General features: G+C 36.7%; 2 protein-coding genes across 3 annotated transcripts in view; both read left to right on the top strand.

The window, feature by feature from the left end:
• Nucleotides 1–112: 112 nt before the first annotated feature.
• arhgap19 (Rho GTPase activating protein 19) lies at nt 113–13,208 on the top strand. Of its 2 annotated transcripts, XR_014197530.1 has the most exons (12): nt 113–183; nt 2,083–2,360; nt 4,702–4,782; nt 5,751–5,960; nt 6,038–6,264; nt 6,342–6,428; nt 8,719–8,784; nt 8,953–9,129; nt 10,383–10,481; nt 10,663–10,777; nt 11,385–12,941; nt 12,973–13,208. XR_014197530.1 is itself a non-coding variant. In XM_082137777.1 (11 exons), exons 1-10 carry the CDS (start codon nt 140–142, stop codon nt 10,753–10,755), a joined length of 1,362 nt encoding a protein of 453 aa, XP_081993903.1. In that variant the 5' UTR covers nt 113–139; the 3' UTR covers nt 10,756–10,777; nt 11,385–13,208. The 2 variants fall into 2 exon arrangements, 1 of the variants encoding a protein (XP_081993903.1); XM_082137777.1 differs by having other exon boundaries at nt 11,385–13,208.
• Nucleotides 13,209–23,188: 9,980 nt separating this feature from the next.
• slit1b (slit homolog 1b) overlaps nt 23,189–25,113 on the top strand; it is a 48,735-nt gene continuing 46,810 nt past the window's right edge. The window contains exon 1 of the mRNA XM_082137964.1: nt 23,189–23,701. Coding sequence (XP_081994090.1) covers nt 23,496–23,701 — 206 coding nt within the window. The 5' untranslated portion in view covers nt 23,189–23,495. The remainder of the gene's footprint in view (nt 23,702–25,113) is intronic.

Here is a 25,113-nt window from a genome sequence, read left to right as displayed (position 1 = left end):
GCAGACATTTGAACGGACCAATCAGCGCTCAGAAAACCCGCCTGGCTCCAGAGCTCCTCCCACTTTCCCCTCACTGCCCAATCATGATTAAGCGTCGGTTAACGCCTCGGCAGCGGCGGATTCAAACTGAAGATGAAAGATGGCCGCGGAGAAAGACACCGATGTAAATAAACGAGACAGAAGGTAACCAGTATTTATTTACCAAAAATCTTCGCTTAATATACAAAGTCTGAAAATACAATAAACTATGTAGACGTTTGAATAACTGCAAAGAAACTGCTGGCTAGGAGCAATGAAGTAGAAACGTAGTGTCTTATACGGAATGAGTTGTGCCTGTTACAGTATGAAACGCAAATAACACTAAAAATAACATTGTAACAACAGTTCCTGACACATAACCTGAGTTACTGTAGTTATATATAGAGTTATAGAGATACATATATCGATATAGTCGTAACTTTGAATGGGCATAAACACAAAATACCATGGTATTCTTTGAAGAGACGTGTACAATCATGTAACGTTAAATTCCTTTGCAAAACGAATGCGAATCTTTCTGGGTGTGAAAGTACCATGGTATTACCATCTGATGAACAATCACTGTACCTTTCACTGCCATCGAAACTAGAATGAACTCAAGTGACACTGATAGTAGGATTCATACAGACTCTTACATGTTTTCTAAGCGTTTTACCATGGTGGTGATGCTTGGTAAATCAAATGCCAGCTACAGAAAAAGACTAGTTATAGAGAACAACCGATCATTTTATGTTAAAATGACAACAAAATGACATCATATGCTAAAATCCAGTCATTATGGAGTCTTTTGTGTATTAAAACCCTCAGAATCACCATCATATCGTTACTTGCTCTGAAGTCATTTGAAAGTTCAAGATATTGATTCTTCATTCAAGGCTTCCTTCCATCATCACCAGCTTTGCTGAATAAAAGGACAATTTAGGCTATATAATATATGTTCATTTACTGTTAATGGTCTTCAAAATAAAAGGAAAAAATCTAGTTTGAAACGCACATGGCAATTTATACCATTTTGAAGTTCAAATTCAACTTGATGTCATTGTGGTGTAAACCATCAAGTAAAAAGGAATAACATAGTTTCCTTACATCTTAAATATATATATATAATTGTAAAGAGTGTAAAGAAATTAATTTGAAAACGTTTTTAAATATATGTTTCTATTTTAAAAGTTTTGCACAAATATCATTAATTATTAAATCATAAAATTGGAATAAAATGTTTTACATCGCCTTGTTTTATTTAAATTTCAGATAGTATTAATCTCGACTAACACATTTTTTTTTTCCTGGTTTTTTTTGAAGCTCTACGTGACAAAAGTTTTCAAATATTAATAAAAAGTACATATAAATATTATTATTTTCCACAACTTTAATGTAAATTATATGGGCCTGTTTTATTATAATTTTTACTATTATATTATATACAATTCCAGGTAAACAAACACGTATTAGGCTTACAATGTAAGTGACTGAATAAAATTGTTAATCGCAATTATTTGTATTAGGGATGCGCGATATATCAGCCAACACATTGGTATCTGCCAATATATGTTCATTTTTAATGTTATTGTTATCGGCACAATAAGAAAATTTGGCCGATATGTTAAAGCCGATAAGATGAGACACTTCAGATGGTTTTGAATTGCTTGAAATATGATTGAAATCACTTCAAAAAGGAAAGTGTAACATGTGCTGCGCAAGTCTGTCATATCGGCTACATAAAATTATAATGAGAACGTTATAATTGTGTTTGAGACGTGGATTTTAATGGTGAGACTCAAAAATTTAGATAAAAGATTTAGATTTATCGGCCAATATATCGGTTATCGACTTTCAAATATAAAGTGTTATCGGTATTGGCCAAAATGTTCATATCGGTGCATCCCTAATTTATATTACTATTAATCGTCAGCACAAAATTCATAATCGTGACATGCTTACGTTTGTTTAAATGACATTTTTAATGTTTTTTGAATAAATGAATAGTTATGTGAACTATAAAAATGGGCATAATGTCATTAAGTCATGCTTGTGTGTTCACAGGGGCACGGTGTGCAACGTTGTGAACAGTCATCATGAGTCAGAAACGGACAGCGGTGGAGACGGGCGGCCGCCAATCATCTTCAACCCGGACTTCTTCGTGGAGAAGCTGCGTCACGAGCGACCCGAGGCCTTCACCGAGCTGGTGCTGAGCAACATCACGCGCCTCCTCGACCTCCCCGGAGCCGAATTCTCACAGTTACTGGACGAGGAGCCCAAGACTCCCAACGGCACTGCGGCGGGAGGCTTCTTCCGCTCGTTCAACTTCCTCAAACGCAAAGGTCAGGAGGTTTTGGGGAGTTGTAGCTAGTTTCCTTGTTTAGCTTTTTTTCCATTTCTGCCTGCATACATTATTCCTCATGCGTTGGACAAATTGTCAATACGCCTTTGAGCTCATAATGGAGGCGCCGGTGATTCTTCTGCGGGAAGACTTCAGACTCTATTGACTGAATCTATTGAACAACCTTCAGAGTGAGAATTGGATCATCTGTTTTGGGAAGTTCTCTGATCGCTCCTCAAGTTAGTTTCCTGCCGTCGGCTCCTGCTATTGACCGGCCAGCTCTAGATTCATTACCGGCTAGTAATGGGTGAAACTAAAGTCAGGACCTCACTGGTTTCAATGTGTGACCAACAGTATTTGGTTCCCAAATCAAAGGAAGACTCTAGTATAGAAGTAATTAAACAGTTATGACCCTAAATACATCCTTAAAGACATTATTGTCTTTCATTTTTTTTCATTCTTTTTTATAATTTTGCCTGTGTTATAGCCAACTGCATACAGTTTGGTACAAGTGTGTATTTTTATTGGAATTTTACTATTTCACCCTCATTTCCTTTCCTTTACACCAGGTACACAAAATAGTTCCACTTAGGACCTTAAGGACAAAAATGTCCCCATTGAAACTGATGCAAAAATGATGCACTCTTTGTTAAACCAACACCAAAGATTCTTTTGTACCTTAAAATAATGTTTCAGTGGTTCATCGAGTCGTAACAGGGTGAACGGCACTTCTGCATTCTCCTTGCGACCCTCTATCGGCTATAACCGCACTATGCAAGTTTGCCAGATCGGGTAGCGGATCTGTAGTTCGAATGAGACGTAAGAAACTACAAATTTGACTTGCTTTACGGCAAGCGTTACAATAGCAAGAAATGTCATTATTTAGTTTTTCTTCATTTCTGATGTCGCAGTACATCATACTTTCATAAAATCATGCAACATACTCTACCTTGTCTGTGGACATCGTTATTTCCAAAGCCGGTGCTGGATAAATAAATAGCGTGCGTGCGACGGTCGGCTGCGCTAGGCTAAATGTTTTACTACAGCGGTAATGGACAATTCCGCTTCCATCCTGTAGGGGGACCGAAGAGGAAAAGTGCTTTGGTGTTGCTTTAATAGGCCCTCATTCTGTTGGTAAAGCTTCAAAATGGAAACTTTTACTATTTTTTACAAGATGGCGTCATTTTCTCCGTTTTGGCCTATAAAGCAAATACTCTCTATTTTCCTGTGTTCTGCTTCTGTATATAATAGAGCCAATTGGATAAATTATGCAGCTATAATTGTGTAGGTGTGTTGGTATCAGTGTGTGGTGTATGTGTACTAAAATAATTGTGTGTGTAATATTTGAGAGAGAAACAATCAGCTGTACTGCAAATCACACATCCTGCTGGCATCTAATGGAAAAGAGTTTGGTACTGCACCCAAACAAAATCTTTCTAAAATCTTTCTTTTTTTTGTTGTTGTTGATATAAACCTTATTTTAAACACAACTTGTTTAGATTTATGGCTTTGATTTTCTAGCAGTTTTTGAGTTCAGCATGTTTTACTAAATATATATTTTATATAAAATAATGTTCATAAATAATTTACATAAACTTAAACCTCTTACTTTTTTCACTTTTTTTTTTACTACTTTCACTTCAACAATAATCTGACAATCTGTCAAGGCTCCTCTTTAAAATGAGACCAATATTAAGTCTGTGCTGAAAAGCTTCACAGTTGTGTCCTCTAAGGCCCTCAGGATATTACTGTTTTACAGCATATATTATTATCATATAAACGCAGCCTCGCTGAGCAGAAGAGACAGACTGCTCTCAATAACCGTACTGGACCCTTGAAATGAAAAACAACATGATGCATAAATTTGGCATTTTACATAAATAAATACATTACATTTATTTTCAAGGTATATTTAATTTCATAATTCATTAGGTTTATCATTAAATGAGTATTTAACATTTTTAGTGAAAGTATTTCAGGCTTTATGTATGCATTTCATTTTGCTTTTATTATTTATTGCAATATTCCATGACACATTTAATAATTTCATTATATATTGAAATCTCTCTGTAATTGCACTGAAGACAATGCAAATTATTACAATATTTTCAGGAATATATTTATTTTGTATTAAGCTGACAGCATATTTCCCCCCCCTCAGACTAGTTTAGAAACATTTTGATGTCAAATGTATTATTTATTTAGCCGTTTTTACAACAAATAATGTATAATTTATACAGGGAATATTGCCTTCAAATTCCCAGTGAGCAAGCTAAAAAAAACAATGATTGGAGAGAGGTTTCATTGTAAAAAACTGTTCACATCTTTTCTTTATTTGGCAGATAAAGGTGTTGTGTTTGGCATGCCCCTCACGGAGGAAGGAATAGCCCACATATATCAACTCATCATGTACCTCAGCAAAAGTAAGTCCAGGATATTTAATCAAGAACAATGGTCTGGTCACATTAGCAAAATTACGCCCACATTTATTGCTCTTATTTGAAATTCCTGATTGCGTTGATTGCTTTTCAAATGATTTGCTCGTGGAATTACACTGAATAGCAACAAATGTGTGCATAGTTAAATCGCTGCATGTGCAATGTCAAGTGTAGCCCTAGTTCGCGCTCGTTTTTTTTAGTTTTTTTGGCTTCATCGGAATGATATGAAACTTGGTAAATGTTTTGGCACTTGCTGTGTGAAAAAAATGGCAATGATTCAAAAAAGGTTAAATGATCCTGAAAAAAAAGTCACACTTTTGCTCCTCGCAGTCAAAAATGAGAAATGCGAGACGATTTTCATCTAGTGGAAGCGTCTGGTACTGCGCCCAAACTAAATCTTACTGAAAGCTAATTTCTTGAGATATCAACCTCACATTTGGAAAACAACTTGTTTGGATTTATGGCTTTGAATTTCTCACAGTTTTTAGAGTAAAACATGTTTTGAAAATATATATATTTCATATTAAAACTGAAAATAGTATTATTATTTTTTGTATTTTTCATAACTATAAAATTAAACTTGTTTAATTTTAATTTTTTTTACTTTTCACTAAAGCAATAATCTGCCAAGTGTCTTCTTTGAAAAGAGACCAAACTTAAATCTGTGCATTTTCAGGTATATGCTCAAAAAACGCGAATGCATTATAACTTCTGCATAAATATAATTCAGTATCATAAAAATCCAGAAAAAAAAAAATGTTATTGACCCAAAATATAGTACATTAATTTCACTGAAATAAAAGAGCACCAGAGGGTAAAGTCATCTGGTGAAATTGTTTTCATATCGCTTATACTGTACATCGCAGAAAATCTAAATATTGCAGCAGTGTCCGTCTTTTCCAATATCGCGCATCCCAATAAACTGAGCCGTTCGCTCTGTTATTTTCCTGCAGATCTGCATGTGGAGGGTCTTTTCCGGGTCCCTGGGAACAGCCTGAGACAGCAGACGTTGAGGGAGCAGCTCAACGGGGGGGCCGACATTGACTTCGCCTCCGGTGACTTCCATCCCAATGACGTGGCCACGCTCCTCAAAGGCTTTCTGGGAGAACTGCCCGAGCCCCTGCTGACGCAGCGACACCTACACGCTCACCTGAAGATCACAGGTCCGTCCGCTTCCCCAACACCTCACTCACGCTCCCTTCACACTTCCTGATGCAGCTCCATCTGCTCTTCTCCGCAGAGCTGAACCTGTTCGACGAGCGAGGGAATAAGACGAGTTTGCCGGATAAGGAGCGTCAGATCGAGGCGCTGCAGCTGCTCCTGCTCCTGCTTCCCACGGCTAACCGAACGCTCCTCAAGCTCCTGCTGGACCTGCTCTATCACACCGCCAAACAGCAGGACAAGAACAAGATGTCTGCGCACAACCTCGCTCTCATGTTCGCCCCACACGTCATCTGGCCCAAGAACGTATGGCGTTGGTTTCCTTTATTTAAAATTGTTAAACGTCCAATCAAACGTCACGTTTCATGTGTTGCTTTCTGCAGATGAATGCCAGTGACCTTCAGGAGAACCTGAAGAAGCTGAACAGCGGCATGGCTTTTCTCATCAAACACTCACAGAAGATCTTCCGGGTACTTTATCCTCTTTTCCAAATGCAGCCTTTTTATCTGATACAATATTATTATTTAGTACTATATATATACAGTACAGGCCAAAAGTTTGGACACATTACTATTTTTAATGTTTTTGAAAGAAGTTTCTTCTGCTCATCAAGCCTGCATTTATTTGATCAAAAATACAGAAAAAAAATGTAATATTGTGATATATTATTACAATTTAAAATAATTGGTTTTCAATTTATTATACTTTAAATTATCATTTATTTCCGTGATGCAAAGCTGAATTTTCAGGATCATTACTCCAGTCTATCACATGATCCTTTAGAAATCATTCTAATATGATGATTTATTATGAGTGTTGGACACAGTTCTGCTGCCTAATATATTTGATGAATAAAAGGTTAAAAAGAACTGCATTTATTCAAAATAAAAATATATTTTCTAATAATATAAATCTTCTTTACTATCACTTTTTATCAATTTAACACATCCTTGCTGAATAAAAGTATTGATTTATTTCAAAAAAAGAAAGAAAAAAAATGACTGACCCCAAATGACTGACCAGTAGTGGATATTGTTGTTATAAAAGATTTCTATTTTTAAAACATTTGCTTCTTTTTTTTTTACTTTTTATTCATCAAAGTATCCTAAAAAAGTATCACAGGATATGAAAAAATATTAATCAGCAGAACTGTTTCCAACTTTGATAATGAATCATCATATTAGAATGATTTCTAAAGGATCATGTGATAGACTGGAGTAATGATCCTGAAAATTCAGCTTTGCATCACAGAAATAAATGATAATTTAAAGTATAATAAATTGAAAACCAATTATTTTAAATTGTAATAATATTTCACAATATAAAAATAAAAAATTCTGTATTTTTGATCAAATAAATGCAGGCTTGATGAGCAGAAGAAACTTCTTTCAAAAACATTAAAAATAGTAATGTGTCCAAACGTTTGGCCTGTACTGTATCTATTATAGTTTTTGTTAATATTTTGAATGAGCCTTTTAATATTTTTCAGTTTATTTAAATTTGTAATCAGTTTTTTATTTTATTTTGTTATGTGCTTTTGTCACTTTTATATTTCTATTTAGCTTTAATTTATTTTTATTTTTGTTTATCCATTTTAGTACTTCAGCATAAACACATTTATTTCAGTTAGTTGCCAAGGAAATATTGAAAATTTTGTTCGTCAGGTTTATTACCGTTAACTGAAACCAAAACTGTTAAAAACGTTTCTGTAAAATTGAATAAATTGAACAACTTACATTAGAAATGTTGCCGTGGCAATAAAGGTCAGTGTTGCTGTGAATGCGCTGAGGTTCTGCTGTGAATGTGCTGAGGTTCTGCTGTGAATGCGCTGAGGTTCTGCTGTGAATGTGCTGAGGTTCTGCTGTGAATGCGCTGAGGTTCTGCTGTGAATGTGCTGAGGTTCTGCTGTGAATGCGCTGAGGTTCTGCTGTGAATGTGCTGAGGTTCTGCTGTGAATGTGCTGAGGTTCTGCTGTGAATGTGCTGAGGTTCTGCTGTGAGTGCGCTGAGGTTCTGCTGTGAATGTGCTGAGGTTCTGCTGTGAATGTGCTGAGGTTCTGCTGTGAGTGCGCTGAGGTTCTGCTGTGAATGCGCTGAGGTTCTGCTGTGAATGCGCTGAGGTTCTGCTGTGAATGCGCTGAGGTTCTGCTGTGAATGCGCTGAGGTTCTGCTGTGAATGCGCTGAGGTTCTGCTGTGAATGCGCTGAGGTTCTGCTGTGAGTGCGCTGAGGTTCTGCTGTGATCTTTGCTTGGAACTATTTTTATATTTTCGCCGCTGAAATAGAACAAAAACAGTCAATATTGCATCTAAAGTTACTAATTTTACTAATATTATATATAAAGTTACTAATATTAACTACTTGTCTTTAGGACTGTCATATGAAATCAGTGTCTCGTTTTCACTCGTGATGGTATTCAGGAAAACGGCACTCTTGGTCATGTGATGTTGCTTAACTTTATCATATGTTTTAAAATGTAAAAACTCCACATTTTGAATGTTTTACCGCAGTACGTTTACTGAGTTTCTGTGTTTCTTTTGTTCTTCAGCTGCCACTTGTCCCGGACAAGCGTTAATGTCGAGCCTTGACTAGTTTAAGTTGAAAAATGTCATTTTTGTAATTTTATTTCAGCTTTATTTCAATTCTTGAAGACAATTTTTAACAGTTTTAGTTAACAAGAACACCACTGACGTCGTTTAAGTGATGTTTATGTGTGTTTTACTCCCCGATTGTGAAATGAAACGGTCTTCTGTCATGTCCAGGCACCAGCGTATCTGCGGGAACACGCCAGACTCCAGTTCGCCAACACCAAAATGATTCACTCCAAGGTTTGTGCCGTTTATGCTCCTCCTAAAGCCAATCTAAGCTGTGATTGATCCATGATCACACTGTCACTCCTGTAAATGCACTGGTGTGAGTTCGCTTCTAGACTGCAGTTGTCACTCCTGTAAATAAGCGAGGTGTGAGTGAGATGATGTTTGTCTCTCTGTCTGTAGGATGATCTGGAGCTGCTGTCGGTCAGCGTGTCTCCTCTGGTGACGGCGTGTAAGAGGAGCGGAGAACGAGTGAGGTTAGACTCAGAGAACCACACAGAAGAGGCGCTCAGAGAGCTCTATCGACACGTCACAGACAACATGCCACACTCCGCCAAGAAGAAGAAGCTCATCAGACAGGTGAGGGAGCGCACGTGCTCCGGCTTCATCTCCGCTGGGGGGGGGGTTGAGCTGCTTTATTACAAATAGCTCAATAGTGATTTTTATTAGCATTATTCTAATGAGGTTGCTTTTATTATTAGTTGTATTATATTATATATATATATATATTATACATTTTTGCTGTAATTAGTTGAATGGTTTTAAAGTCGTCACTCTATTTTAATCAGAAATTTTGCATTTATTGAAAAATGTAGGGAATTGGATTTAAAAACATAGCTTATAAATATTGCATGGTATCATATAATTCTATCTAATAAAAAGAATTCTAACTAAACACAAAGATGAGACCCAAAAATGAAGAGGCTCAGAGAGGGACAAATGTATACTTACTTATACTAATAATAATACTACTAATAATATTATAGTAATGGCAGCAGACCCCTTGAGGTGGCTGTCAATTTTATTTTGTTAGTGTACATTTTTGTTTTTGTTATTTTGTGATTTATGAAAAAGAAAGAAATTTTGCCTATTATTAACACTATTAAGATAATAATACGTATTAATATTATACTTACGGCAGCAGATTCCTTGAGATGGCACTTTATATTCTGTTAGCATTCATTTTTGCAATAATTATTTTAGATTCTTTTTAAAACCAAACAAAATAATTAATCAATATTGTAATTATTAATATGATTTTTTTTTTTGATTTTTTTTTTTTTTTTGAAAATTAAAGTAGATCATGCTATTATTACAGGACATACTTTTTTTGCTCTAAGTAGTGATTTATTTATAATTTGTGATTTTATTTAAAAACAAATCATGCTTATTGTTGTTTATTATTATTATTATTATTATCATGATTAACACTATTAAGATAATAATACGTATTAATATTATACTTATGGCAGCAGATTCCTTGAGATGGCGTTTTTGATTCCGTTAGCATACATTTTTGCAATAATTATTTTAGATTATTTTTTAAAACCAAACAAAATAATTCATCAATATTATTATTATTAATTATTTGTTTGTTTGTTTTTTGAAAAGTAAAGTAGATCATGCTATTATTATAGGACATAGTTTTTTGCTATAAGTAGTGATTTATTTATAATTTGTGATTTTATTTGTTGATTATTATTATGATTATGATACTAATGGCAACAGAGGTGGTTTTTTCTTCTGTTATTGTAAATTTTTTCATTTATTGTACATGTTTGAAGAAATGTCTTTGATTCTGCTGGCACATTTTTGCTGTGATCTGCTTCCAGCTGGGCAAGCAGTCGACCCCCGTGACTCCTGCCAGTGAGAACACCACTCCAACCAGTAAGAAACACACCCGCTCGCGCTCCTTCGGCGGTCTCATCAAGGTCAGATCACTCTCTCTCTCCACACACACACACACACACATCATGGGTCCACTTACTCAAAGCTTTGCTGGTTTAAAGGGATTGTACTATAAAGTCACACACTGTAACAAACCCACCAATCCAGCGCTTGTAAGAGTGTGTGACGCGTGTGTGTGATGAATGCTGCTGTGTTTAAACGCAGAGGAAGGTTTTGGGGAGCCAGCCTGCGGTGGACAGGAGAGGGCGAGTGACTCCTCCGGGGAAGGAGAACCTCAGCTGTGGGACAGAGAGCTGAGGAGGAGGAGGAGGAGGAAGAGGTGAGCACCTAAACACCAACACTGACTCTCTATTTATTTGGACATTTGGTTTTGTTTGTTTCTTTTTATTTTGTTCTTTATTTATTTATTTTCTTGTTTAGTTGTTTTTGTTTTATTTTAATTTAGTTTCAATTTGTGTTTTGGTGTGAAATTCATTTTATTTTATTTGTTCTAATTTGTTTTTGTTTTATTTCAAAAGTTACATATATTTATTTATTTATTTTTACTGTATGAATTTCTTTTATTTGTTGTTTTTTTGTTCATTTCTTGTTTGTTTTAATTCGTTTTTTTATTTACTTTTTTTTTTTCTAAAGATTTTTTTTTAAATTTATTTTATTTTATTTAAAGTGTCATTTTTATTTGTTTTTTTTTTTGTTCACATTTTTTTTGCTTTGTTTTATTTCATAACTGATATTTATTCATTACATTTTTTTAAATATATATTTTTTTTCTTATTTAAAGTGTCATTTATTTTTATTTGCTTTGTTTTATTTCACAAGTGATATTTATTTATTTATTTATTTATTTATGTTTTAATTATTTATTTCACATGTGTGAATCGGTTCTAAATGTAATATCTGTGTAACTGTGTTGTTTTTGTGTGTAGTGTGAATTCAGCCCGAACAGAAGACTTCATCCTAAACAACCAGAGGAGAGAGTCTTATCCTAATTATTTTATTTATATTTTTATATTCTGAATTGTTTTAACATACTAAATGTTGGGACTAATTTTCATTTAATGTGACACTTATTTTTTCTTCTTCTTCTTTTTTTTAATGCGCTGCAGAGTTTTAGACCGTTTCATCAGGTGTGCATGGGCAAACCACTAGTCAGTTACACTGGGAGTTTTTAACTGACCCGTGATAACACTTGCAGTCTGTATATGTGTAAATATGTGTGTGTGTGTGTGTGCTGATATCTGTGCCGTACGCTAATCACACACTCCATGCTGTAATCAAACGTCAAGAGAACGATTGACAACATTTACTCACACAATTGCATTACTGTTATTAACAACAACTGGTATTTGTTTACATATATATATAATTGTCTTAATAACACTGTGAACATTGGAAATATGACATTTTGTGACTAGAACAGGACAACTGTGATTCATTTTAAACCTTTTTTGTTGTAAATAATCAGCAGTTTTCCATGCAATTTGACCACTAAGTCAAGGAGATTGATGCATTTTTGTACAATATTTAGTGATTTTCCATAATTCATAAGGTGAGAAGTGCACAAAGCTGTCACGTTTCTCAACCAAAAGCTGTTACGTTTTATTCCTAGGGGTTTGTTGCGTGTCAGGGGTCTTCGTGATGTGTTTTTGAAGGTTTGTGTAAGTTAGGTGTGTGGGATTATGGGAAGGATGGTAATTGGGGCTGGGATGTGATCAGCGGGAAGTTTGCGCTTGGATCTGTGGGAATTATAGGATGTTGTGGAAGGAATTACTGTTAATGCTGGTTTGGCTTTGATCCCGTCATGTGTTACTCCTCAAAGTGCTGTGATGTCACTTCCTTACATATAGATTGCTCTTTCAGATGTACATTCCCTCGACTATAAAGAGTCGTACACTGGAACTGCTGAATTACTCATTTTTTATTAGTATTTGCCATTTGAATACACAAATATGGCTTTCCAAAATCTGTATTTTAAGCCTAAAATGTTGCAAAAGAGAGTTAACCCAAAAATGTTAATTCTGTCATCCATCTATTTCTGGCCCTAATTGACTATACTGCTAATTGATATATTATGAAAGTCAATAATTCCCTACATTCTTCAATATCATACAGGTTTTGAACGACTTTAGGGCGAGTAAATGATGACAGAATTTCCATTTTTTGGGTGAACTGTCTCTTAATTTTTTTTAATAAAACCAGTAAATAAACTAAACAAGCCCATCTTTTAACATGGTACAAGCTGTGTGAAGTGTAATATAGGGTGCTGATGATGGACGTTTACAAATGTAGAAACTGGAACAACTTTCCACAGTAAGAAGCCGTTCTTAAAGTGTTTTTGGCGCTCGATGTCTGTTTTTATTTTCAGTTTTTGATATATAAGTTGTAGGTGCCAAAAATGTATCATTTGCATTGTGTAATTGTTAAATGGGATGTTTTGTGTAATTATTGTGTGTCTGTGTGTGTGTGTGTGTGTGTGTGTGTGTGTGTGTGTGTGTGTGTGGGGGGGGGGGGGAGAGGTTTTGGCAATTACTGAAAAATGTTATGTAACAAACTGGGAAATTCATTGATTTGGCATAAACCACTTTTTTTTCTTTTTTTTTTTGACTTTTTTATGTTACAGCAGTTAAAACTGGAGGATTTAAAAAAAAATCTATGTGATCTGTGAAACATTTGTTTTTTGTACGTGATCGGCTGTAATAATGGGTGCTTCTGTGTATTTCATTTTTTTATTAAAACTTTTACCAGCTGAATTGTAACTTGTTTTTTTTTCTGTACAGATAGATAGATAGACAGACAGACAGACAGACAGATAGATAGATAGACAGACAGACAGACAGACAGATAGGTAGACAGACAGACAGACAGACAGATAGGTAGACAGACAGACAGACAGATAGATAGATAGATAGACAGACAGACAGATAGATAGATAGATAGACAGACAGATAGGTAGACAGACAGACAGACAGATAGATAGATAGACAGATAGATAGACAGACAGATAGATAGATAGATAGACAGACAGACAGATAGACAGACAGACAGATAGATAGACAGATAGATAGATAGATAGACAGACAGACAGACAGATAGATAGATAGATAGATAGACAGATAGATAGATAGACAGATAGATAGACAGATAGATAGATAGACAGACAGATAGATAGACAGACAGATAGATAGACAGATAGATAGACAGACAGATAGATAGATAGACAGACAGATAGATAGACAGACAGACAGATAGATAGATAGACAGACAGATAGATAGACAGATAGATAGACAGACAGATAGATAGACAGATAGGTAGACAGACAGACAGATAGATAGATAGATAGACAGACAGACAGATAGATAGATAGATAGACAGACAGATAGGTAGACAGACAGACAGACAGATAGATAGACAGATAGATAGACAGACAGATAGATAGATAGACAGACAGACAGATAGACAGACAGACAGATAGATAGACAGATAGATAGATAGATAGACAGACAGACAGACAGATAGATAGACAGACAGACAGATAGATAGACAGATAGATAGATAGACAGACAGATAGATAGACAGACAGATAGATAGACAGACAGATAGATAGATAGACAGACAGATAGATAGACAGACAGATAGATAGATAGACAGACAGATAGATAGACAGATAGATAGACAGACAGATAGATAGACAGACAGACAGACAGATAGATAGACAGATAGATAGATAGACAGATAGATAGACAGACAGACAGATAGATAGACAGACAGAGAGACAGACAGACAGATAGCTAGACAGACAGACAGACAGACAGACAGACAGACAGACAGATAGATAGATAGATAGATAGATAGATAGATAGATAGCTCGCAGTTCCAGGGCTCTCCACTAGAGGTCACTGGAGCTCAACTCATAACCGGCACTTGCGCTGCTGACAGAAATATGATTGTATCACGATTGTCGCTTGGTTTGTATTAGTAATCATCACAAATATACTTGAAGTAATTTCAAAAACACAACTAAAAGATTTCCGCTGTCAGAGATGAATGATCAGATTCCCTGAGCGGTGAGTGTCCTAAATAAATGCACTCGCTTTGGCAAGCAGTTTGTGGTGAGGTGTCGGAACAGTATAGTTATTTTTAACCTTTTCATCATCGGTTATTTCTCTTACTGCAGGAGAATTTGAAAATCATTTTCATCAGGCGGAGGCTTCGTTAATGTTAGTCAAATGATTTCATACTCGGTCTGTGGTAAACGGGCTTTATGTGATAAACTATCAGATCTGCTTTCAGAAAAAATGTCTGATTGTCTCTATATCGTTAAAAGTAGCCTACATTTTACCAGTTTACTGGTCTAGTTTACTAAATGGTTGATTTATATTTTCATCAAACCATGCCAATAAGACAAGCCTTGATGTAATGTTTAAAAAGGTGCAGTTTATAAGAAATATCTTAAACAATTTTGTTTGAATATTATAGATATTTCTCGATTGATTAATTTTTAAACATTAACGAAATTGTTTATATATTGAAGTGTAAAATACACTTTGTTATTAAGCAAAGTGTCCTGAACATTAATCTAAATGCAAATTTAAAATATAATATTTAAACATTAATAAAAAACTACCAAGAACACAAAAAAAAATTGCATTTGTTATGTCTCCACTATCTAAACCTAAACTGTACTATGAAATATAATTAAATCTTTCTAAAATCAAAATTTACTCTATCCCATCTATGCTTTAAATATTTAAATATTTTTTCCATAAGAAATCAATAATACGTCGTGTCAATAATACGTTTTCACTCAGTCCTGTGACCCTGTTAGACATTTTCAACAGGAAGTTGCATCATCTGGATCGTATGCAGGCCATGAGAGGACCAACAGAAAGTTTTATGAAATTGTAACTACGACTGAAAAGGTCAGTCTAAACATATTGTCCTGTTATCTAAATTATGCCTTCAATGTTAATTGTTTATTTAAAAAATATTAACTTTAGGTAAGTCACTAGAATTTGTCCTTATGCTATTAACATGTACGCCATGTGGCAATTTGTCATGTATTTGCACATTTGTTTTGCGTAGAAACTCAATCCTGTTACTTTCCGTCCTGTTACTCATGAAAATAACAGGACTGATAAAAGTAACAGGAGTGAGTAGAGTCCTCTGGTTTGTTAGTTTAATAGTGTGAATATTACTATTCACTTGATTTTTTAATTTTACATTTGAAATTACTGAAGTTGTAGACATTTAGGATTAGTTTTACAATGTGAATACCATACTTAAAGGGAGCCAGTCCACCTCTAAGTGACTTAAACTTTTTGCCTTTTTCTTATCTTTTGTAGAAGATGGCGAGAACCGATACTATGCAGTTGCCAGAAACACCCGCCCATGGCATCCTGCAAGGGAAAGCTCTCTTCTCCTCTCCCTCCTCCTTTCTCTTTCCACCTCCGTTGCTGTGAAGTACTACAAGCACATTGCACATCCCTTCAACACAGAAATCTCATGAACACACATGGTCTCTCTCTCTCTCACACACAAACACATGCTCATTCATTCCTGTTTCCAGTTGTTAATTCCCGTCACCCAGTATTTATTTTTAAAAAACGCAAAGCCATTTTTCCCCTTCATTTTAAAGAAGAACCAAGCATCAAGTTTTTCAATTATTTTATAATGTAATTTATTAAACAATTGGATAAATTATTGACCAAACAAAACTGAAAAGAGAACAGTGGTTTAAATTGTGTCGTTTTTTTGTTGTTGTTTTTTTTAGAAAAAAAAGTCAAATTTAGTAACAGGAATGAACACTGGGTAATCAGGAATTAATTCTTTCATGATTACACTGTTCATTCTTGTCACACATTGTTCATTCCTGTCACACATTGTTCATTCCTGTCACACATTGTTCATTCCGGTCACACATTGTTCATTCCTGATTACACTGTGTTCATTCCTGTCACACATTGTTCATTCCTGTCACCCATTGTTCATTCCTGTCACACATTGTTCATTCCTGTCACACATTGTTCATTCCTGATTACACTGTGTTCATTCCTGTCACACATTGTTCATTCCTGTCACCCATTGTTCATTCCTGTCACCCAGTGTTCATTCTTGTCACACATTGTTCATTCCTGATTACACTGTGTTCATTCCTGTCACCCATTGTTCATTCCTGTCACACATTGTTCATTCCTGTCACCCAGTGTTCATTCCTGTCACATATTGTTCATTCCTGTCACCCAGTGTTCATTCCTGTCCCACATTGTTCATTCCTGATTACACTGTTCATTCCTGTCACACATTGTTCATTCCCGTCACCCAGTGTTCATTCCTGTCACACATTGTTCATTCTTGTCACACATTGTTCATTACTGATTACACTGTGTTCATTCCTGTCACCCAGTGTTCATTCCTGTCACCCAGTGTTCATTCCTGATTACACTGTTCATTCCTGTCACCCAGTGTTCATTCCTGATTACACTGTTCATTCCTGTCACCCAGTGTTCATTCCTGATTACACTGTTCATTCCTGTCACCCAGCGTTCATTCCTGATTACACTGTTCATTCCTGTCACCCAGTGTTCATTCCTGATTACACTGTGTTCATTCCTGTCACCCAGTGTTCATTCCTGTCACCCAGTGTTCATTCCTGATTACACTGTTCATTCCTGTCATCCAGTGTTCATTCCTGATTACACTGTGTTCATTCCTGTCACACATTGTTCATTCCAGTTACCCAGTGTTCATTCCTGATTACACTGTGTTCATTCCTGTCACCCAGTGTTCATTCCTGTCACACATTGTTCATTCCTGTCACGCAGTGTTCATTCCTGTCACACATTGTTCATTCCTGTCACCCAGTGTTCATTCCCGTTACCCAGTGTTCATTCCTGATTACACTGTTCATTCCTGTCACCCAGTGTTCATTCCTGATTACACTTTGTTCATTCCTGTCACACATTGTTCATTCCTGTCACCCAGTGTTCATTCCTGATTACACTGTGTTTATTCCTGTCACACATTGTTCATTCCCGTTACCCAGTGTTCATTCCTGATTACACTGTGTTCATTCCTGTCACCCAGTGTTCATTCCTGTCACACATTGTTCATTCCTGTCACCCAGTGTTCATTCCCGTTACCCAGTGTTCATTCCTGATTACACTGTGTTCATTCCTGTCACACATTGTTCATTCCTGATTACACTGTGTTCATTCCTGTCACCCATTGTTCATTCCTGTCACACATTGTTCATTCCTGTCACCCAGTGTTCATTCCTGTCACACATTGTTCATTCCTGTCACCCAGTGTTCATTCCTGTCCCACATTGTTCATTCCTGATTACACTGTTCATTCCTGTCACACATTGTTCATTCCCGTCACCCAGTGTTCATTCCTGTCACACATTGTTCATTCTTGTCACACATTGTTCATTACTGATTACACTGTGTTCATTCCTGTCACCCAGTGTTCATTCCTGTCACCCAGTGTTCATTCCTGATTACACTGTTCATTCCTGTCACCCAGTGTTCATTCCTGATTACACTGTTCATTCCTGTCACCCAGTGTTCATTCCTGATTACACTGTTCATTCCTGTCACCCAGCGTTCATTCCTGATTACACTGTTCATTCCTGTCACCCAGTGTTCATTCCTGATTACACTGTGTTCATTCCTGTCACCCAGTGTTCATTCCTGTCACCCAGTGTTCATTCCTGATTACACTGTTCATTCCTGTCATCCAGTGTTCATTCCTGATTACACTGTGTTCATTCCTGTCACACATTGTTCATTCCAGTTACCCAGTGTTCATTCCTGATTACACTGTGTTCATTCCTGTCACCCAGTGTTCATTCCTGTCACACATTGTTCATTCCTGTCACGCAGTGTTCATTCCTGTCACACATTGTTCATTCCTGTCACCCAGTGTTCATTCCCGTTACCCAGTGTTCATTCCTGATTACACTGTTCATTCCTGTCACCCAGTGTTCATTCCTGATTACACTTTGTTCATTCCTGTCACACATTGTTCATTCCTGTCACCCAGTGTTCATTCCTGATTACACTGTGTTTATTCCTGTCACACATTGTTCATTCCCGTTACCCAGTGTTCATTCCTGATTACACTGTGTTCATTCCTGTCACCCAGTGTTCATTCCTGTCACACATTGTTCATTCCTGTCACCCAGTGTTCATTCCCGTTACCCAGTGTTCATTCCTGATTACACTGTGTTCATTCCTGTCACACATTGTTCATTCCTGATTACACTGTGTTCATTCCTGTCACACATTGTTCATTCCTTTCACCCAGTGTTCATTCCTGTCACACATTGTTCATTCCTGATTACACTGTGTTCATTCCCGTTACCCAGTGTACATTCCTGTCACCCAGTGTTCATTCCTGTCACACATTGTTCATTCCTGTCACCCAGTGTTCATTCCCGTTACCCAGTGTTCATTCCTGATTACACTGTGTTCATTCCTGTCACACATTGTTCATTCCTGATTACACTGTGTTCATTCCTGTCACACATTGTTCATTCCTTTCACCCAGTGTTCATTCCTGTCACACATTGTTCATTCCTGATTACACTGTGTTCATTCCCGTTACCCAGTGTACATTCCTGTCACCCAGTGTTCATTCCTGTCACACATTGTTCATTCCTGTCACACATTGTTCATTCCTTTCACCCAGTGTTCATTCCTGTCACACATTGTTCATTCCTGATTACACTGTGTTCATTCCTGTCACACATTGTTCATTCCTGATTACACTCTGTTCATTCCTGTCACCCAGTGTTCATTCCTGTCACCCATTGTTCATTCCTGATAACACTGTGTTCATTCCTGTCACCCTGTGTTCATTCCTGTCACACATTGTTCATTCCTGTCACCCAGTGTTCATTCTTGTCACACATTGTTCATTCCTGATTACACTGTGTTCATTCCTGTCACACAGTGTTCATTCCTGTCACCCAGTGTTCATTCCTGATTACACTGTGTTCATTCCCGATTACACTGTGGTCATTCCCGATTACACTGTGGTCATTCTCGATTACACTGTGTTCATTCCTGTCACCCAGTGTTCATTCCTGTCACCCAGTGTTCATTCCTGATTACACTGTCTTCATTCTTGTTACTCAGTGTTCATTCCTGATTACCCAGTGTTCATCTAAAGAAATACAACTTGCCTTCATATATAGTGATTTTTTTAGTCACAAATATAAATTATTTGAACATTTAACCAACCATTTCTTTAAAATAATCACTTTCTTAAGGAGAAAACAAAGGAATTAATTGACATGTTTTTAAACGGCACATGAGTTTTGGTAACATGACTGAGAAAACATGAATCCATCTTCTGCTTAGAAACTTAAATAAACTAATCTGAGATTGATCAGTACACATTTTGTATAGTTAAATATGTGTAGTATTAGATTCAGTGTTGAAAACAAAAAGATAAATAATAAAGATTAATTTTGAAGAGTTACATGCAAAAATCACTCATTCGGTGGAATGGCCCAAATATGTAACCGGTCATATACGATCGATTTAATTGTGTTAATTACAAATAAAACAATTAATATAATATCACTCAGTGTTCATTCCTGTCACCCAGTGTTCATTCCTGTCACCCACTGTTCATTCCTGATTACACTGTGTTCATTCCTGTCACCCAGTGTTCATTCCTGTCACACATTGTTCATTCCTGATTACACTGTGTTCATTCCCGTTACCCAGTGTTCATTCCCGACTACACAGTGTTCATTCCTGTCACCCAGTGTTCATTCCTGATTACACTGTGTTCATTCCTGTCACCCAGTGTTCATTCCTGATTACACTGTGTTCATTCCTGTCACCCAGTGTTCATTCCTGTCACCCAGTGTTCATTCCTGTCACCCAGTGTTCATTCCTGATAACACTGTGTTCATTCCTGTCACCCAGTGTTCATTACTGTCACACATTGTTCATTCCTGTCACCCAGTGTTCATTCCTGTCACTTAGTGTTCATTCTTGTCACACATTGTTCATTCCTGATTACACTGTGTTCATTCCTGTCACCCAGTGTTCATTCCTGTCACCCAGTGTTCATTCCTGATTACACTGTGTTCATTCCTGTCACCCAGTGTTCATTCCCGATTACACTGTGGTCATTCCCGATTACACTGTGTTCATTCCTGTCACCCAGTGTTCATTCCTGTCACCCAGTGTTCATTCCTGATTACACTGTGTTCATTCCTGTTACTCAGTGTTCATTCCTGATTACACTGTCTTCATTCCTGTCACCCAGTGTTCATTCCTGTCACCCAGTGTTCATTCCTGATAACACTGTGTTCATTCCTGTGACCGAGTGTTCATTACTGTCACACATTGTTCATTCCTGTCACCCAGTGTTCATTCCTGTCACCCAGTGTTCATTCCTGTCACCCAGTGTTCATTCTTGTCACACATTGTTCATTCCTGATTACACTGTGTTCATTCCTGTCACCCAGTGTTCATTCCTGTCACCCAGTGTTCATTCCTGATTACACTGTGTTCATTCCCGATTACACTGTGGTCATTCCCGATTACACTGTGTTCATTCCTGATTACACCGTGTTCATTCCTGTTACTCAGTGTTCATTCCTGATTACACTGTCTTCATTCCTGTTACTTAGTGTTCATTCCTGATTACCCAGTGTTCATCTAAAGAAATACAACTTGCCTTCATATATAGTGATTTTTTTAGTCACAAATATAAATTATTTGAACATTTAACCAACCATTTCTTTAAAATAAGCACTTTCTTAAGGAGAAAACAAAGGAATTAATTGACATGTTTTTAAACGGCACATGAGTTTTGGTAACAGGACTGAGAAAACATGCATCCATCTTCTGCTTAGAAACTTAAAGTAATCTGAGATTGATCAGTACACATTTTGTATAGTTAAATATGTGTAGTATTAGATTCAGTGTCGAAAACAAAAAGATAAATAATAAAGTTTAATTTTGAAGAGTTACATGCAAAAAGCACTCATTCGGTGGAATGGCCCATATATGTAACCGGTCATATACGATCGATTTAATTGTGTTAATTACAAATAAAACAATTAATATAATACAGGAAAAACTGTAATATTGTGAAATATTATTACATTTGCTGTTTTCTATTTCAATTTATTGTTGAATGTAATTTATTCCTATGATCAGCATCATTACATGTTTTCAGTGTCACATGATCCTTCTGAAATCATTCTAATATGATGATTTGATGCTCAATCACTATCAATAGTGCATAAGAGACTCAAAACATTGAAAAATCGCAATTACTCCAAACTTTTGACCACACATATATATATATATATATATATATATACACAGACCCTTTCCAAAAAATTTGAATATCATGGCAAAGTTTATTTATTTCCATAATTCCATTCAAAACGTTAAACTTCCATAGATTATAGATTCAGGGCCCACAACTTAAACGATTTCAAGTATTTAGTTGTTTATTTGTACATAATTTGGGCTTCCAGCTCATAAAACCCACGAAAACAGGATTTCAAAAAATTCGAAAATTACATGAAATCACACAGTAATCACACAGTGATACCATGGTCATTGAACCAGGTTTTGGTTATTTTGGCAGTGTGGGCAGGTGCAAATCCTGCTGGAAAATGAAGTCAGCATCTCCATAAAGCTTGTCTTCTGAAGGAAGCATGAAGTGCTCTGAACATGTCCTGGTAGACGGCTGTGTTGAGTGGACAGCACAGTGGACCAACACCAGCCGATGACATGGCTCCCCAAACCAACACAGACTGTGGAAACTTCACACTGGACTTCAAGCATCTTGGATTGTGTGCCTCTCCATTCTTCCTCCAGACTCTGGGACCTTGGTTTCCAAATGAGATGAAACATTTGCTCTCATCAGAAAAGAGGACTTTGGTCCACTGTGCTTTATTAAATCCAGAGTCAACGCAGCCGTCTACCAGGACATTTCCAGAGCACTTCATGCTTCCTTCATTTTCCAGCAGGATTTGCACCTGCCCACACTGCCAGAAGAACCAAAACCTGGTTCAATGACCATGGTATCACTGTAATTACTGTGTGATTTCATGTAATATTCGAATTTTTTGAAATCCTGTTTTCGTGGGTTTTATGAGCTGGAAGCCCAAATTATGTACAAATAAACAACTAAATACTTGAAATCGTTTAAGTTGTGGGCCCTGAATCTATAATTTATGGAAGTTTAACGTTTTGAATGGAATTATGGAAATAAATAAACTTTGCCACGATATTCAAATTTTTTGGAAAGGGTCTGTATATACGTATACATATAATGTTCCTGAGCCATATTAGGCAATATTTTTGTCCTTAAGATGTAATTCTGCAAAGTCTTTTTGTTATTGTGTTTCTGCAGCTTCTTCTTCCTCCTCTTCCTCATCCAGACCAGCAGAGTGTAATTACCCAGAGGATCATCACCTCTCTGGACTGCAGGACTCCCGTTACTGGGACTGTGTGTGTTTCTCTCTCTCTTTGTGTGTGTGTGTGTGTGTGTGTGTTTGTGTGTGTGCATGCGCCTGAGTGAGTGAGTGAGTGTGTGTGTGTGCACATAAGTCTGTGTGTGCGTGCGCCTGAGTGAGTGTGTGTGACCGTTAGAAACCGTTGGAGGGTGTAATATTGACGGGGAGGAGTCAGAAGCTGTGATTTGTAGGTCCTTTGATGGATGAATCCTGTATGTGAATGAGGGAGGACGCGTGTGGGAGATTGTATGAGTCTGTCTTTTTTTCCAGAGCTCTACCCTGGAGGAAAGAAAGAAAGAGAGAGAGGGGGGACCACTGAAGAAAGACAACCGCGGCACAAAGACCAGACAGACAACAGCCCGGAGAGAAGAAAATAACAAGTAATCTTGTTCCTGAGGGATCTGCGGTCTGTTATCTCCACTTATGTTTCTTTCCTCGTGAGTGATTTAAGAGCTGATGCTTGTCCTGTAGTTTATGTTTGGGCATTTACAGCTCCAGTAGAGGTTCAGACCCGCGTCTTTAGGCTTTGGTTTGGAGATGCCGGTCAGGACTGGCAGTCTGAGCGCTGAACTGATGGTTCCCGGCTGTGGTTTGTGTGTTTGGGGTTTGTTGAGCGCCCTTCTTCTCGCGGGTCACTCGGGAGCGTGTCCTCCTCACTGTTCCTGCACGGGCACCACTGTGGACTGCCATGGACTCGCATTCAGAAACGTGCCACGAAATATACCAAAGAGCACAGAAAGACTGTGAGTATCGTGACAGTGTGAGGGTTGTGTCTGTGTCATTGTACGTCACTAATGCATGTGCATGTTTATGATTCATGAATAGTGTAGGTTGGCATTGATCATCTTTTTTTGGGGGGGGGGGCTTAAACATGATATATTTCATGTGCTGATACTTATAACTTGAATCAGCAAAGCACATCTAGTGTTATTTTAGGTCTACGATACTCCAAAAGTTACATCTGACAACTCAAGGAAAGTTTTAAAATAAAATAAGTTGAAGTACAAAATTTACTAAAACTAAAACGGAATAAAAAATTAATTCAAGTTAAATTGATTTTTTTTTTTTTATGACAAAAGCACATAAAATTTAACTATAAGCATTAAAAAGAAAACAAAAACTGAAACTGAGCTAATATAACAAAACCAATCAATGTAGTTGCAGACTTGAAGATTATATATGTTAAATGTGTTAAATGATAAAAATCACTGCTAACCTTGTCTGTGCAAAATTAAATTTAATCTCCTGTCATGACCATGTAATAAACGTAAACTCAGTAAGATTTGCATGATGTGCTTAGGAAGTCCAGAAATGCACTGTTTACATAGAGAAAAATCAATTTACGGGAATTATTATCAGTAACAACAGACAAATGAGCACAGTTGTTGTGTTCTGGATTTGTTTACAGTATCAGCCCTTAAATTATGCACCGGCTCTGTATATGAGCATGTTTGTGTGTCTCAGAGGTTTGAGTATCTCGTGTCAGAGTGTGTCCATCTAACCCTGTGTGGATCAAAACATGTCAAATGTAACTGATACCACAGGACATAATGTCCATTGATTTAGAGGATGTAGTTCCGGTTATCGTCTTCCTCAATCGTGCTTTCGGATCATATTGAGATGTATCAAATGTTTACTTGCTGAGATTGTTGTGTTATGTAGCAGTGCTTCATATTGCAAATCTTACACTTAAAAGGCAAAAAAGATTCTGTCTTGTCATTCCAAACCAGTTTGACTTTCTTTCTTCTGCGCAAAATAAAAGAAGATATTTGAAGAATCTCACAATGGAAGTCAATGGGGTCCAAAAATGTCACGCTCCAAAAAGGTAGCGTAAAAGTAAACCATAAGTCTTCTGATTCACTTTGTATGATGAATACAGCAAACATGAGTAGTTATTAATTCACAAATCGAATCAAAACATTGATGAACTCGCATATTCAGAGCCCCAAATCAAATATGGCAGCATGTTAGTGACATCAAACCGCATTGGTACTTGGGTAATGGCACTAAGTCACGTGACATGCAGGACTACTTTTACACTTCCTTTATGTCCTTTATGGAGCTTCAAAATTTTGGGTCCCAATTTATAGCACAGACAAAAATAACAAACATTCCGCAGAAAAAAGAAAATCAAACCGGTATTGACAATCATCCG

The sequence above is a fragment of the Leuciscus leuciscus genome (assembly GCF_965113295.1).
Source record: "Leuciscus leuciscus genome assembly, chromosome: 15".
In the NCBI taxonomy this organism is placed as follows: domain Eukaryota; kingdom Metazoa; phylum Chordata; class Actinopteri; order Cypriniformes; family Leuciscidae; genus Leuciscus; species Leuciscus leuciscus.
This window is presented reverse-complemented; position numbering and strand designations above follow the sequence as displayed.

Coding starts and splice junctions, on each gene's coding strand:
- arhgap19 (XM_082137777.1), top strand. CDS start 140: ATGGCCGCGGAGAAAGACACCGATGTAAATAAACGAGACAGAAG. Junction 5,961..6,037: donor CGCTCACCTGAAGATCACAG/GTCCGTCCGCTT, acceptor TCTTCTCCGCAG/AGCTGAACCTGTTCGACGAG. Junction 10,482..10,662: donor CCTTCGGCGGTCTCATCAAG/GTCAGATCACTC, acceptor GTTTAAACGCAG/AGGAAGGTTTTGGGGAGCCA.